Below are 16,608 nucleotides of genomic sequence, written 5' to 3'. Positions count from 1 at the left end.
AATAAAGCTAGATTCACCTATACTGTTAATGTTAATTGCTAGCTACCAATACTAACTGCTAAGATGCTATCATACTACCACCGCTTTAGCTATTGTTAGCTGCTACAATGCTACCACAGGCCTAGATGCCACATGTAACTGCCGATTGCCACACTACCATCATCTACCCCTGCCTCTCACCAACTGCACCAATAAAAGCGGGGTGGGAATACAAACCCTGGTTCGGGTAGGGGGTAGAAAATACAGAGGTAGAGTCAAAGATGAAAGTAGGGATTGGATACAGACCCTTGTTCGGGTAGGGGGTAGAAAACAAAACTCTTCTAAGATTTCCTTCAAGAAGCAACAAACCCTACCATTTCCTTCAAAAAGCAAACAAAGCAGGAAAACAAACCCTAACATTTCCTTCAAGAAGCAAACAAAACAGGGACACAACCAAAAAGATCAAAAAACAAGCCAACTCTGTATCTTACAACGCAAACTCACCTGAACAGGCCGCATGGTCCCAGATCAGGAGGCCAGACTAGACACCGCAAAGGTGAACAGTTGATGTGGCAAAGACTGGAGCGAAGAGGGTTTATATAGTGCAGTAGTGTGGTGTGCAGGTGGATCGGTGGCAGGAGGGAGCAGGTGACCTCAGGTATGCTGGAAACCTCCAATAAACCAGCAGCAGATGGTCGCAGTGTTCTTGAAGGCAAAGAGTGAACAAGGGATTTAGCCGTGTAGCTTGAAGAGAATGAACAACACTAGTTGTAAACATGAAATACAGACACTGCACAGAACAAGTCCAAGTTCTTTCCGCTGATTACAAATTCCACTCTGCGTTATTTTTAATTAGACATGTTTTGCAATCAGTTGATGAAGGGGCACTACGGTGTCTTTAAGCACAGCTCCTGGTGAGCATCAATAATGAACCCAGTGATTCTTCAAAAGAGAAATGGCTCTCTGACGGTCCGAAACAAAATGAATTGCTTAAAAGTCTCCTTTATTTCATTTGATGGAGGAGTGATCAGCGTTTGAGTCCGTATTCATTTTTCAGAATTTGATTACAGTGGCCTTGCAATATGTGCATATTTTATTAAGTGTATAATAACAAATCTGTCCCATAGAGGATTCATTATTCAAATGAACACAGGCTGCGAGTAATAAACATTAACGTGATGCTTGTTTTACTTTAACCAGGAATGAACACTGTTTTACAAATGTGTGTGTGTGTGTGTGTGTGTGTGTGTGTGTGTGTCGGGGGAATAGAGCATCAGAGACCTTCACTTGGCTGGAAGTGGCTCAGCAAATACAGCAAGAATCGTATCTTTATCTTGACTTTTTGCCAAACACAGTCCCTCTGCAGTGATATTAGTCGTTAGCTCCAACAACCCAGAAGCTAATGGTCAAGTTTTCTATGATGGGTGGATTTACCAAACTGCCCCAAAGAAGATTTTCATCTAAAAACATTTAAAATGATTTTTTGTAATACATTGAGAGGAGATGATGACGAGATGGGGACGTGTCACAAACTTGAAAAATGGATTTTCTCTATCATGTCAGAGGATTATTTTTTCTGCTTGTACTCGATTATGAAGAAGTTTGGAGACGGTGCCTAAATAAGTGATGCTCATATGCACACTCCGGGGGGTAAATGTTGGTATTTCCCTGAAGCCTGTTCTTTAAGAATATTGTCGGTTTTAATAAGGATGATTTAAATATGTTTTTAGTGTCCTGAAATAGGTTTTATCTGTCTCTGCAGACCACTAAGCGATAACAGGAAATGTTTACGATGCATCTCCCCCTGCTGAGGTGAGGCGTGGTGGCTTTTATACTCCCTTAAAACTGCAGGAAATACATGAGAAATGTTGTTAAGGAAATTTAAAGATTTTGTAAGGAAGCGTTAGTGTTCGGTGTGTGCCCTTAAACAGAAAGAAAAGCCTGTTTTCCTTCTGATTGATGTCAGAATACGGCTTGAACTATCCTGATGCAAGCACTATTTCTCAACATCAGCAAAAGCTCCCCTCGGTAAGGATGAGATAATTTAAATTTTGTCTTGAAACAAGGTCGTAAAAAGACAAAATCCTTCGTTAAGTTTTTCATTTTCTTTCTGCCGTGTGCGCGATGATGGGTTATTATTATGTTGGTTCATTAGCATATTTCATATCCTGCTGCCGAGCGTTTCCAGCACTCTATCTGTCTCCATCGACGGCGGAGAGAAGACACAGGTGCTGGATGCTTGCAGAGGGTAGCTTCACGACAAAAACGAACACAGCACACACACACGCACACACACACACACTATCATAAACATACAAACAACACTGGCTCATCATTCACCAAGATGTGCACACACAACCATCAGTCAGCTTAAGAGCTTCAAAGAGTGTAATAACACATTTAAATGAAAGCGCACGCACACAAACACACACAGAGCATGTCATACACACGCACACAATCTGTCAAGTCACCAAAGCTGCTTCCAAACGTGTCACACAGCGTTCAACCAAAACAGACTAACACATGCCTGCTGTCCCTCACACACGAGGGCTGCTTTGTCAAACACTCGGATGCAAGCGGAATGATAACTCCTGCGATCATCATCAGCAACATGAAATATGTAACAATGTCTCTCTCACATGCACACACACATGCACACACACACACACACACACACACACACACACACACACACTCACACACACTCACACACGGCTGTGATGATTTTTTATGTGTCAGAGCCGAGTTTCCAGGCAGTAAAAAGGGGGGAGAAGATGAAAGCAGGGTTGAGCAGCTTGTTCTTTCTCCCCATCTCTTCTGTCATGTTCACCAGAGGGAGTTCTGATAGGTGTACACTCTCTCTCTCTCTCTCACACACACACACACACACACACACACTTGCTCTGAGGCATAAGCGCACACACACACACGCAGTGTTCGTGGAGAAGTGCCGCAGCAATAATTAGATTTTACTTCAAAGAACCACGCAGTTGTTTCGGTGGGAGACAGGGCTGATGGATGATTGGCTACTCAAACTAGCAGGTGAGGGACTGTGGGTGCTCCGAGATGCTGGACTTTTCTCTTCTGTTGAAATACTTTGTGTGCTAGTGTGTGTGTGTGTGTGTGTGTGTGTGTAGATATTTGACTGACAAGTGAGTCCAGAGTAATTTAGTCCTCTGGCAAAAATATTATCCATCACTTTGACATCAAACTGAGAACAGAAGTAAAAACAGGAGTCTTGATTAAGAGGTGGGAGGACATCTGCTCCGAGATGTAGAGTCAAGACTGTTGAAGACTGAACTGGTGAATGTTAACTATAAAAAGACGAATGTTTAAAAGATGCACACTGGAGTAGCCTTCTATGCTTATAAATAGCACATCCAGTAAGAAATGGAAGTTTGTCAGTGGGATATGAGTGATGTGCCATGTGTCTGCCATGCTGCTGCCACATACGCCAGTGGGAAGTGCCATATGCCAGTCGAACACCGCAGACACACCATTTGTCTGACATACACACCACAAAGAACTGACGAATGACACTAGGACAAAAATGGCACACCACCGCAATGTAACAGTGAAAAGAGCTACCTGTCAATGCAGCAGAAGTGGCACACAGCAGCAGCATATTAGAATCAGCGGCATACAGTATGTCAGTGAAAACTGTAAAGCCACAATAACTTTCATCAATCTGCTGATTATTTTCATAATTCTCATTTAGTCCAACAGTCAAAAATTACAAAAATAAATGACAAAGAAAAGCAGCAAATCCTTACAATGAAGCTGGAACCAGCAAATGTTTGACACTGACTGAATCAATCAATCTTTATAACAGGTGGCGGTTAATTTTCTTTCGGTCGACTGAGCGACTAACCGTTGCAGCTCTGGAGAAGTGCATGACAGTGAAAGCGGTGTAACAGACAATGGAGTCTTATGGGAAGTGTAATACTAAATAGCTGGAGTGTCTCTTTAAGTTGTGATCTGTTTACATGTTTGAGCATTTAGGACAAAAGACAAATTGTCAACAGCATCAAGTCCTTTTGCACTCTCATTTACTGGATTGCTGCTAGAATTACTCTCACACGCAGCGACCCAGTTTCCCTTCAGGAAAAAACACATTTAATCTTAAACTGAAAATGGTCACACCCAGACAAAATATTGTGCTGATTGTATATTTGATAAACTGTGGTAATAAAGCTCACACTGTTAGGTATTCCTGCAAACTTCACAGCTGTGTGTGTGTGTGTGCGAGTGTGTGTGTTGGCTGACACAATTATGTTGTGTGGTGACAAGTGAGGGTGATATCAGACAAACAGACAACATTTGACATAACAGTATCCTCCTCTTAAATTCTTTCAAGCACCCACTCTCTCTGTCAAAACGACACACACACACACACACACACACACACACACACACACACGCACTTCTACTGGCAGGCTGTCAAATAATTTTGTGTGTCTTTGAGGGAGAAACAGCCCCTGCTTAATTACTGCCATGCTAATTGAATCCCAGTGTGAGTGATGTATGGGGATAGGACTCAGTGTGACAGAATGAAAATGAAATAGTATTAAGCAGCCAAGTAGATAATCCATTTAGGAATGTCTGGGAAACGAGAAGGATTAGTTAATGCAGAGCCATATGGCTCGCCTGTCAGAAGACATCAAAGTTATTTGAAACCTAAAATGTTTTCATTCTCGGTGTCTTCATTTTTTTTTTTTTTTTTTACTGGAATTTTGAAGTGTCTAACAAAGCAAACAAACCTGCCCCAGGCACATCGAGCACACTGCCACTGTGTCGCCTGGCTTCGTTAAATTCAATATTTGTTGGATGCTACATTTGCCTGAGCTTTTGTAACACGGACCCAGGGGAAAAAGCTTGCACTTAAAAGGAAAAACTGAATAGAATTGTTGCTGGATGAATAGCTTTTTGAATAGCATGTCTGCTCATGCTTAACAACACGAGCATCCACCAATTAGAGAATTAGTTTACTTTAAGATAGATTTCATGATAACACGTGGGAGGGTCATGTGAGGTTGAAACCCAATTAGCATCATTTGCTGGCAGTCACAGAGGCGTGATGAACGGCACTTTCCTATGTGAGCTTTCAAAGCAAAGAGACACAATTAACCCTTCGACGAGGTCATTGTCACTTGGACAAAGTAAGAGATAACGGCAATGACAAGGAGATAACTGAAGGCAGACTGAAGCTGACAAATTCTACTTTCATCGACGTGGAACCATCTACAACAAACCTTTCTAACCTTTCAGAGAAGGAAATAAGTGGTAACTGGCAAAGTCTCAAAATGACTCAACATTGGTTCTTCTTCGAGGACTAAAAGTACAACATTTTATCAGCTCTCTTATCTCAGTAAATTGCTCCTGTGGAGGAGTCCAAACATGTTAGGAAGATGCATTAAATGGGGAAGTTTAATAAAAGCTACCGTTTTGTCAAAAATGTAAAGCTTTTATGAGTAACCTTGTGCAATGTGCTCTCTCCATAAAAAAAACTCTTTGCAACCTTTCAGCAGCAGGGGAAAAGTAGCTTTGCGTTTGTGTTGATTTGGGTCGGTCGGGACGTTAGTAGGTGAGTCTCCAGCTCCTTTTTTCATTCCTTACACAAATATTTCTGTTATCTTTAACGTAAACAGTCGACACTCTGAATGTCCAGGAGGGACAGTCTGAGAATGTGCGCTGTTATCCACATATTTAAAAGGTGATCGCGTCTACGAAGGATGCCGCACAAGCACATAAAATCTACACATAAAAAGTGGTGCTGTTTGCTGCATGAATTCAAACTGCAGCCTTCAGGTTTTCGAGGAGGAAGTGAAGCTGAACTGAGTGTCTGGTTTTGCGCAGAGGTCAGTGGATCTGCTTTGTTCCACTCTGTTTGGTGTGTCAGCACTTGGCCGCCTGTGATCATGAGTTCATGATTATGCGTCTGACTTCGGTGTGATCTTGCTACGACAGGCATCATAACAGACACACCACCAACTACTGTTGCCTTTGCTCATCTGTTGCCGGGGTAACGCCCCTACAGAGGAAGGGGAGCCCATTTCCGCAGGTAATCTGTGAACAGAAATCAACAACCGCACCAACACACTCACTGATGCACACTGTCAGACAGGGGCCACACACAAACACACACACACACACACACACACACACACCCCCTTTCTCTCACAGATGATATGCAAAACACATGCAGACAGCAGCTTCCCTTCATCCTCGACCAAACACCCGCCTTTTATTGTTCACTTTATCTGCTGCTCTCATCTTTTCTCACTCCCCCTCCCCCCTTTACTCCTTCCATCATCTATTACTCCAACCATATCCCTCGCTTTCCCCTTTTATGCCCTTCACTCTCTCTCTCTCCAGCGTCTCTTCCTTCGTCTATCTTTCCTCTCCCATCCCATCCCATCCCTCTCTCTCCCTCCATTCTTGCCCCAGCAGGCTGCAGATGGTGCTTAATGGACGCATAACTGAGCGTAACTGCCTCGTGAATAATTCCACAGGCACAAGGTGAGCCATAGGACAGCTCCATATGCGGACACACAAGGAAGATGAGAGCACAAGCACGCACGGGTTACAGCACATAGCTGTAGCTTTAACATATCCACGTTTTATATCCACACCTCCAAATCTGAAAGACTTTACAAGGGTATCATGACTTTCTACAATGCATTTCCATCCCAATGGTTTTTTTTCATAAACAAGTGTAAAAAAAAATCATATTTGAGTGTGATTTGATTTTGTATTTTACTGAAATAGTGCCAAATATATCAGTATTTTTCTGTCTTACAACTATGATAAGTAGATTTAATGTGGTGTTCTGACACTGATCAACAAAGACTCACATTTGCATTCGCCCTCTCCAAGTCAGTATTTCGAGGATACACATTTGGTAGCAATCACAGCCTTGTGTGGACAGGTCTCCACCAGGCTTTTTCCAAGTCCAGCCACAAATTCTCTGTTGGATTGAGATCTAAACGCTGACTCAGCCACTCCAGGACTTTAACTTTGTTGTTTTGAGGCCATTCCATCATAGATTTGGCTTTGTGCTCACACTCACTGGGCCTCATGCAAGAAGCACTCGTACGAACAGATTTGTTTTTAAGTGGCACACGCAACTGATTCAAGAAAATTTTGGCATCCAATTTTCTCGAGTTAAAAATTTCCTCTTCGCTGCAAATTAAATTTACAAGTGGCACAGGCGGTTTTTGTGTCTCACTGACTGTCACAGTGCAGCTTGGCTGTGATGAAACGTCAATGGCAGTTGTACTATTAACATTTTCTAATTGTTCTGGGTCCTCTGGCCCCCGTAACACAGCAAAACTTGTTTACTTCCTGTCTGCGGAGATTTGACAGCAGGAAGTGAGTGAAAGCAGTGAAACTCTTTATCAGAGTGCACCGGCACAAGGAGGCTGGACTCAAATGACTCTCAGACACTTTAGGAAAACAAAAGGCTTGAAGCCGGTTTAATAACAAAAATCTCTCAGTTAACAAAACTACAACAAAAGGTGTTCTGTGATCAAAAATAACGAAAAGCGCTAAGACTATTTCTCAAAAGGCAACAAGAAACAAAAATGACTGAGTCGACAAGGCAAGGCTATAGGCAAGGTAACAAAGACAAGACTGACGTGAACCATGGATCATACAAGACAATCTGGCACAGGGGAAATATATACACGAGGTAACAAGCAACAGGTGGAGACAATCAGGGCGGGGCAGACAATCAGACAGGCGGGAAACACAGTCAAGGGCCTAAATCAAGAGGGAAGTTAGGTTCCACAATGAAACAGGAAGTGCTAGACAACATGACTCCGGTGAAAAAAACCTCAACAAACACGACGGGACATGACACTCTTCTTCTCACAATTTGGTAACATGTTATGCATGAAACCTGCCCACAAACAGGTAGCTTTATAAGGCAATTTTAGGGGTGTCAATCATAGAAATGATCAAATCACGCAAACACTCACATCCTCATGAACATGTGACATTCATCAGATTGAAACCAGCGAGTTTGTGCAGACTTGGAACACATGTGCGAGAAAAACTCAAAAAGAACGAGTTTTAGGAAAGGAATGTGAAAAATGTTCTTCCCATGTTCCGCCCAATGTCCTGCTGGAAAACAAATCCTCTCCCTAGTGGCAGGTTTCATTCAGACTGCATCAGTTTTGCCTCCAGGATTTCTCTGTATTTTATTGCATTCACTCTCCCCTCACAAGCCTTCTGCAGAGGAGCATCTCCACAGCATGATGCTGCCCCACCATGATTTTGGGGACGCTTTGTTTCTTTGGGCATGCAGTGTACATGGTGCTTAGTCTAATGGCCAAAAAGCTCAGTATTGGTCTCAGCGACCAGAGCTGTCACAGGCTTGTTGTGTCCTCCCTCACTTCATCTCTTTCTTGCATGCTCACATTTACAGATGTGTCATTTTCTTTCCACGTCTTAATGATTGCGCTATTGATGATTTAAGTGTGTCCTAGTACATAGTGAGTACTTCTGCAAACAAGTATCTCTTGTTGGTAATCAACTGTGGTCACTTTGTGAAGATTTGTTTTCTGATCGTCTTCTGTAATTTAGTGTCAAAGCCACATAAAATCTACTTTGATTCGGTGTTGCAAAACAATAAAACATGGAAGCTACAAAGGAGGGTGAATACTTTTTATAGGCATGGTATATAATGTTCAAATAGAGAGGAAGCTGAACTGCTATTTGAAACAGCCATTGAGACAACTTCTGCTTCTCATGTGACACAGACACGATGATTTAGTCTACACACGGCTGCTGTGTTGGCTAGATCTGCATGCACGCCGGCCCACACACTGGACCGCCTCTTAAGACTCATGTGGTTTGATTTATTAAATGGAAGATACTGAGCTGTTGAGAAAGGCTGCTGTAGATTTCAAGGTTGTCCTGGTTAGTGTAATATAAGGTGTAGTGGGAATATCCGTGGACCAGCAGTATGAGGTGGATCTAATTTATGGCCGGACTCCATATGCTATCTAACAGAGGATCATAAGGGAAGGGATGAAAAAAAGTTGGTAACATTTTACTTGAAGTGGACTCTGAGGCATGATAGGAACATCATAACCATTACTAGCATTTATTGCTCATCATACATTTGATACCTGCTGAATGTGTAAAACTCAGGGACACTGGCTCTTTTCATGAAAAACATCGATGAGCTGAACCCGGGAAACCTCATTATCCCTTATGGATTTTACTTATTAAATCGATACCGAGCATAAAGAAGGACAAGGAGATGAAGAGCAGCAGATGAGCTGCAGAGGGATTCATGCATGCAGTATTTTGTGCTGACTATAGTGCACATGTCAATTACAGTACATGCAATGTAATGTATGATGACCAATTTGGAGAGTATTGCCACAAGTTTAATTCGAGAGAGAGAGATACATCAGCAGTGATGAAGATCAAAAATGATCCTCACTTCAGTTTCATCCTGCTAATTTTCTCTCAGTTGCCAAAAGAACAAAACATCTTTGTATTGACAGGAAAAGGTCATTAGAGCTGCTGATGAGGAACACAAACACGAGTAATGAGCCATTTTACGTGAAAAAAGGACAAACAGTGGAACCCATCACCATCGCCTGCATGTGGAAATGTGGCCTGTCCAAATAACAGCTCATTTTCAAAGCAGAAAGGCATCTCGTTAACTGGAGGTCACATTGTGTGGTAAATGCTGCCAGATAAAACAGCCACAAAGTTTCCCTGCCGTTCATTGGCTGGACGCAGCACAGAAGAGCTGCCATTGGTGGGGTTTGGAATCATGAGGGTTTTTCCCTTTGACCTCATTGGTCCACTGCATGTCTGCTGCCTGTAATGGAGCGGAGTCATGCAAAGTTTGTATGTGTGTGAACGGGTCACCATGGGTAAATATGTAAACTGAAAACTGTAAAACCAAAACCAAAATTACTGTAAATTAAACAGCAATTTGCTACTTTTTGCCACATTAACATAACAATAATTAATAAATAAAAACCACACACTCGACTATACAACACTGAGTGGCTATTTCATTCCTCGAGGACATCGATGAAAAACTTGGGCCAGGTTTGAAAAGGAGGCAGGAGGGGGAGGAAGGTGTGATGGTGGTAACACAGGGTGCTGCAGTTATATCACTTGAATGACTTCAGTTTAGGACACGAAAGCATACCGGAGCAGACATTTCTGATTAGACAGTAGCAATAAAAAGGTGCAATTCCTTTAATTGCAATGGAATCTCAATTTAAGAAAATAAATAAATAAATAAATAAATAAAAGCTGGGATACTGTATATGTAATGAGAGCAAAATGCATGCAGATTTATATTCAACCTGTGAGTGCACCAGCTGATTTGACTGATTACCTTCATCCAGAGAAGAGGAATTAATCAGAGAAATGAGCTGCATCAGGTTTTTAACTGGAATAAAAATCTGTAGAGTTGGCCCTCCTGATTCTGAGTCTGCTTTCCACCTGCCTGTTTTCTTCAAATCATCCTCCCACTCCAATTTATCATGGAGGGTTAAATTTGAGCATTCCTACTCATCTATAAAAGAAAGAAAGAAAAAAAAACACTAAACCAGTTTCAATATTCATTTTCAGCTTATGATAGTCCTCATCTCACTGCCCACAGCAGAAATATAACATGTAGATAATGGAAGAGCCTATTAGCAGCACCACACCCCCCGTCATTTCCTCATGGAGAAGTCATTAGCTCTCGGAGGTATTGATTCTACCAGGGCACGCCTCATTAATGGACTCCACAAATGAAGACGGGAGCTGATAAATGAATACACTCCTCACTCAGCAGGATGTCACATGCAGCGTACAGTCAGGAGGACAGCGTAGAACAGGTAAACTGGGACTTTTAACAGTGAGATCGCACAGTTGGATTATTTCCATGACAAACCAGTTAAAAAACTGCAGCATTCATTTCATGCAGGAAAGTTCAGCAGAGTTTCACACTGTTTCACTGATCTACAGGTCGTGGTAATGTGCCAAGAAACACAGCAAAGCATCAGCAAAGGCAGGAAAAAAGAAGACTGCAAGCAAGTAAATGTTCTGCCTCGTAAACGCTTACAGCTTCATTCAGACACGACGAGACCCTTGACCACAACGCTTGCATGATATCGTGCACCTGGCATTTGGGATGAAGAATTATCCCTGCTGGAGAACAAAAAGTAATGGCCTGAAGGAAGACGGGCGTTTTCTGTTGTCTGATAGGCTGCATCACTGATGACATGGAAAACTGATTTTTCTGTTGAAACCTTAATTAATGAGCAGACCAAGACGGATGAATCCCCTGGGTCAATGTATCCGCCCATATTAGCTTAACCCGGATATACTGGTGTCTGTCTATATGTTGGTTGATAAATGTCAGTAAAGAAATGTAAAAGAAGTCATTTAAAAACCACTTATATGCATAAACTTGTATTTCTTCTTACTTATTTTTTGCGCCTTGGTTCGAAGTATTGCTTGTGCTTTTGTCAAAATAATAATGAATAACATGCAAAAAGTGCTTGTCTGTGTTTTATGTTTATGTTAAAAAATATTATCAACCAATATATCATTATCAGATATTTTACACGACCAAAATTTGGCCTAAAATCCAAGTTGGGTTTGGTTCTATTAATTACTAATGGAATACAGGTCTAATTATTATTGCAGTTGTAAAGAGTTTTTTTTATGCTCTCAGCAAAAGTAGAAAATAATTTTTATGGACTGACCTGACATGAAAAGAACCGCCAACTTAAAAACTGTCTCATCGAAGTGTCAAGGATACACTGTGCTTCACAATTCAAACCTAAGAAGCTTCAGTCAAAATGTAAATGCTTTATCTCACTGACTCCCATTGTAAACTATATGTGGTCTGATTGGAAAAGCAGGAGGAGAATCCCTGGTGTAACAGATCTAAAAAAGAGTCAAATGTGTTTTTAGGTCACACCAAAGTTAATGTGTTAACTCTGGGGATCTGACCTAACATGGCATGTACTGTTGAAGCAGAGGCAGCTAATGTGCTGGCCTTCCCCTTTACCTCTGAGAGAGCACAGCAACCTTTAGCTACAAACATTAAGACTCAGCACATGCAGACAGTTAGTAATAAATGAATGCAGAGGCCACACCCACCTGAGAGAGACAGAGAGCAATAGAGAAGATGGGAGACAGCGAGAGGTGGAGGGAGAGGAGAGAGTAGAGGAAGAAAGATGAGATAAATGAATGCAGTGCTTACTCACAACGCTCAATGCAAGTGTGTTATCTGTCGAGAGAACAATAAACAGATCGTCTGTACGCCTTCCTTCCTGTTGTGTGTCTGTGTGTGAATGTGCAAGTTCTGTATGTGCTTGTTTTGTTTTTTTCTGACCTATTTTTAGCATCCTTTTGTTTTTCTCCTGCACCCAGGAGGTGTGCATATTTGTCTCTCTGAGTGTGTGCAATTTCGTGTTTTTCTTTTCCTTTCTTTTGAGTGCATGTGCTTTTGAACTTCTGAAGCATTTGTCTGCCTCTCTCAGAGTCTGCATAATCTCACCGTGTGTGTGTGTGTGTGTGTGTGTGTGTGTGTGTGTGTGTGCGTGTGTTCATTTCTCCCGGTAATGAGCTTTTGTGTACGTCTACATCTTTCTCAGAACGTGCCAGCGTATGTTTGGTGTTTTGGCTTTTAATGTGGTGTGTGTCTGTGGTCTGCGTCTCTCAAAAAGTGTCTGTGTTTCTTTTTTCTATGTGTTCTTGTGTGTAAAATGGTTTTCCTCGGGTGTGTAAAGTGTCTGTTTGCTTTAACTGGTAACACAACCAGTGGAGTGGTTTTGTGAGGAAAACAACAGGACTGAACTCAAAAGCTGCTGAGTCTCAACAACAAAAAGACACATTCCTCCTCTGACGATCTGAATATTTTTCCCAGTGTGTATTTCCTTTTGCACACTTGTCAATGTGTGTCATATTTTCTTTGAACAGGTTTGTATGTGTGTGTTTGTGTGTGCTCAGTACTGTAACCTGCATGGCCTGAGGGGAGTGTAGACTACATCAAGGGTGAGTGTTGCGATGCCGGTCTCAGGGTCCCTCCTCACCGCCTCGATGCAGACAGAAAGGCAGTCCTCCACCTCAGAGTGCTCTGCTTCGCTGTCGCACAGGAAGTCTTCCATCGTCACCTGGGGAAATGTCCAGAAGTGAGAGGTGGGAAGGAGGTGATTGAGCAGGTGCAAGGAGCACCACAAAAAAGAAAACCGACAGAGTTCCTGTGCTTGAACAACTACTTTGTGAAATTAAAATGTCTTAAGGCCATTCAGTGCAGTTTACTGTTACAGATGGAGATGCACCGATCAAATCCGTCAGATCAGTATCAGCACAGGCACTGATGTTATTAAGATGAACAGTTCTTGGAGAAATGTGAACACTCTACCTCAAATACAGTTTCTATTCGTCTCTCTTCATATGTTGCAGTGAGCAAATTTCAGTGTCAAGCTACTATTCTGACTTGCAACATCCTGCATGTGCTTCACAATAAATACGTTGAGATGTGAGAGCACATTTTGGTCCAGAAATTGTTTTCAAACTTTATATGGACGATGTAACTTTGGATTTGAAAGAATAACAAAGTCACAACTGGTGATAATCAAACTCATCTCAGTCTTGTGTCTTACCTACTTGTGACTGACTGACATGTTGTATCAACTTTTCCCTACTTCAAAAAAAAAGTGATTCCTTTTTCCAATTGCGACGTGCTGCTCTGATTAATTACCACGAAGCCAACATACAACGTGTTCATCAATCAATCACCTGCAGAGCTGAATCAGACAGATACTGACACCTCTCATGTCGTTATCATCGTAGTTACTTGATGACAGTTTAAACAATCTCCTCATGCATTAAATATGTGGCCTTCCCTGTGTGATGTCGCGCAGATATAAAATATCCCGTCATTGTAACAAGGTTTAAAACAGATCATCATATGGTTTTCTGATATTGTAAGACCACTCTGACTTGGAAAGGCTGAAATTTACAAATTGGCACACACCTTCTTGTCCTTTCCGGTCCTGATTCCCCGGCACACATTGAGTGAGCAGTATATCCACCTTCCTTTCCAGCTGGCAGCCCATTTCACATTGGACCATGCCAAGTGGTGAGTTCTCAATAGGCACTTCCACAGGAATCCCACGGAGAGGGTAAATCCAACAGATGGTTGTCAATTCCTGCCCTGACCTGAAATATTCATGGGTAGAATTTTATAAACAGTATTTATGCTTCGTTTTGGAATAGCAATGAACCAGCACTAAAATGTGTTGTCTGTATAAAGAGGACTGAGTGATTTTGCAGTGTATGTAAGGACAGCATTTTGTGTTTAAAGGCAAGAATTTCAGTTTGGCTGTTTGGAGTTTTTCATACTGTAACACATTGAAAACTGAGCCATTGTGCAATACTGTCTCGAAACGTATCTGAGACCAGGCATAGATTCAGATATAGCCTCTGCAGATAAAAAAACACACACATACCTCACGTTGTTTGTACCAAAGGTGCTATTGCTTAAAGCAGCGGGCTGCTGCTTCATAGTGATGCAGAGCCAGGGCTGCTGTAGCTCCACAGCGGGAGGAGCAAACACCTCGGGCACATAAAAACCAATCCCTTCACTGATTTGTACACCTGCAGCCAGGATGGAAGACAAACTTGCGGTCACAAACATGTTTTCTGCCTGGTAACCAAATGAGAAATACAAACTTGCACTCTGGAAACCATAATTCTTTAAAATGTATTGCAATGGCTGCCATGTGGACATGTGCAGTTGATTTCAAGTAAACCAGAAAACATTGGACTTTTCGTTCCTGTGATATATTCTCAGACTGATTTATGAAGAAGCTGATGAAGAACAGCTCTTCACATTCCTTCTGTCTGTTAGTGAAGAAGCCTTTGATACAAGGATATTTATCATTGCTTCTTTTGAATCTTAAGACACACTGAGCATCTGCTGGATATTTATCTGTTTTGTTGAAAGGATTTTTTTCTTCATTTAGAAACAGCAAAGACACAACATTGAGAGTGAAAAAGTTACAGCTGGATTAATAGACTTTTTGGCCAGCTGGAGCAGCAGAAAGTTAACTTCAAAAAGTTCTTACTGCCAACATAGCAAGTTATTGCCTGTATATGCATTCTGCAGTATTGGTGCCTGTGTCTGTGTTGACCTGATGAATTTAAATCTAATATTTACTCTCCTTTTAGCTCTGCTTTTGTCTCTTTAGCTGCTAAATGCTCCACTATGTTCACCAGCTAGCCGCTGACTGTGTCCATCTGCTGTTTGCTGCTGAGAAAGTAGTGTACACAAGGTTTATCATGTGGTGGAGAGAAATGACACTGAAGACAAAGTGCAGCAGAAGCAGCCGGAGCAGGACTTATTACTGAGCTCAGCACATACAGGTGTTCACAGTAAAGTCCTACCTTATCCTGTCAGTGACCACCATTATTTTTGGGATGATGTCCAGCCAGAAACAATAGTTCATAATAATCCTTAAATGTTTTTGTTATTGTCAGTGTGGTAAGTTACCACGTCTTAAGCCTTCTGGTTATTTAACCACAGTCTGTACTTTGGCACTATCGAATATCCTGTTATTCCAAGGGTGTCATGTCCCTACTGTTACTTGAACACTTCCAAGAATTGGCAATACATAGTGCATAAAAAAGATCTACCACAATCAGAGCATCTTCGATGTTGTAGCTGTAAGCAAGGTTGATAAGAGCAAATCAAAACAGTAATGTTGCTGGCCAGAAACCTGAAACAATGAGCTGTCGTGGTGAGTGGAACTGCAGATGTGAGTAATAAATCTGTTCATTTCTACAATTGACCCATTTAATGTTATACATAATCATCTGCTCTATTATTGATATAGAAAACACTGATTAGGACAGTCTTAAAATAAATTATTTTACTTGTGCTTGGTGCTTCATCGTATGTGTCGGCTGATAAAATTGATTTATTTAACATTTTATCATTACATGTTGAAAAGTTAATGTAACACACCTTCAGTGTGGCTCAGAGGGATAAGGAAGATCTCCTTGTCTGTCGTGACTTGATGTCAGCTCGGGGGTCCTCATCTGAGACAGGAAGAATACAGTATTAGGGACGTGTGTGTGTGTCTCATGCATGCGAGAAGAACTCACGAGCGACAGAGTATGTGTACAGTACAAAAAGTGCCTGTGACCTGTGAGCGTGATATCGAGAACGACTGGGAGCTCAGCGGGGTTCACGAAGGGAACAGCTAGGGAGGCGTTGGAGCCAATCAGGGAAGAGATGCACAGGGGCTCCTCGCTCTCTGGGTTAAGGCCACGTCCACTCAACAACACAGACCATTCCTGCAACTGAAGAACGACAGAGACAGACCAACACACAGGTGGCCAGACAAGAAATTAAAAAGGAGAAAGCATGAGGGCAATACACAGGAGGGAAGACAAAGTGATGTGGTCACAAGGCCTAACCCTGATATATATCACGATAATTGTTTCCATTGAAGTTGATATCAACATATATCACAATAAGTTATTGCCTTTTTTGAGCTTAAAAATTCCCCTAATCTTTTATTCCATTCTAGTTTTCTTATGAAAGAAATGTTTCTATCGTTCTTTCTGTTGTTTATATCACCCAGC

General features: G+C 41.8%; 1 protein-coding gene across 1 annotated transcript in view; it reads right to left on the bottom strand.

Moving 5' to 3' along the window:
• Positions 1-12,959: 12,959 nt before the first annotated feature.
• Positions 12,960-16,608, bottom strand: part of LOC121627674 (cilia- and flagella-associated protein 47-like) — a 32,431-nt gene continuing 28,782 nt past the window's right edge. The window contains 6 exon segments of the mRNA XM_041966700.1: positions 12,960-13,127; positions 13,624-13,629; positions 13,992-14,178; positions 14,469-14,616; positions 15,986-16,054; positions 16,167-16,323. Coding sequence (XP_041822634.1) covers positions 12,960-13,127; positions 13,624-13,629; positions 13,992-14,178; positions 14,469-14,616; positions 15,986-16,054; positions 16,167-16,323 — 735 coding nt within the window.

Source organism: Chelmon rostratus, chromosome 24, assembly GCF_017976325.1.
Source record: "Chelmon rostratus isolate fCheRos1 chromosome 24, fCheRos1.pri, whole genome shotgun sequence".
NCBI lineage: Eukaryota > Metazoa > Chordata > Actinopteri > Chaetodontiformes > Chaetodontidae > Chelmon > Chelmon rostratus.
The sequence above is the reverse complement of the archived record's forward strand: the minus strand, read 5'-3'. Positions and strand labels throughout refer to the sequence as shown.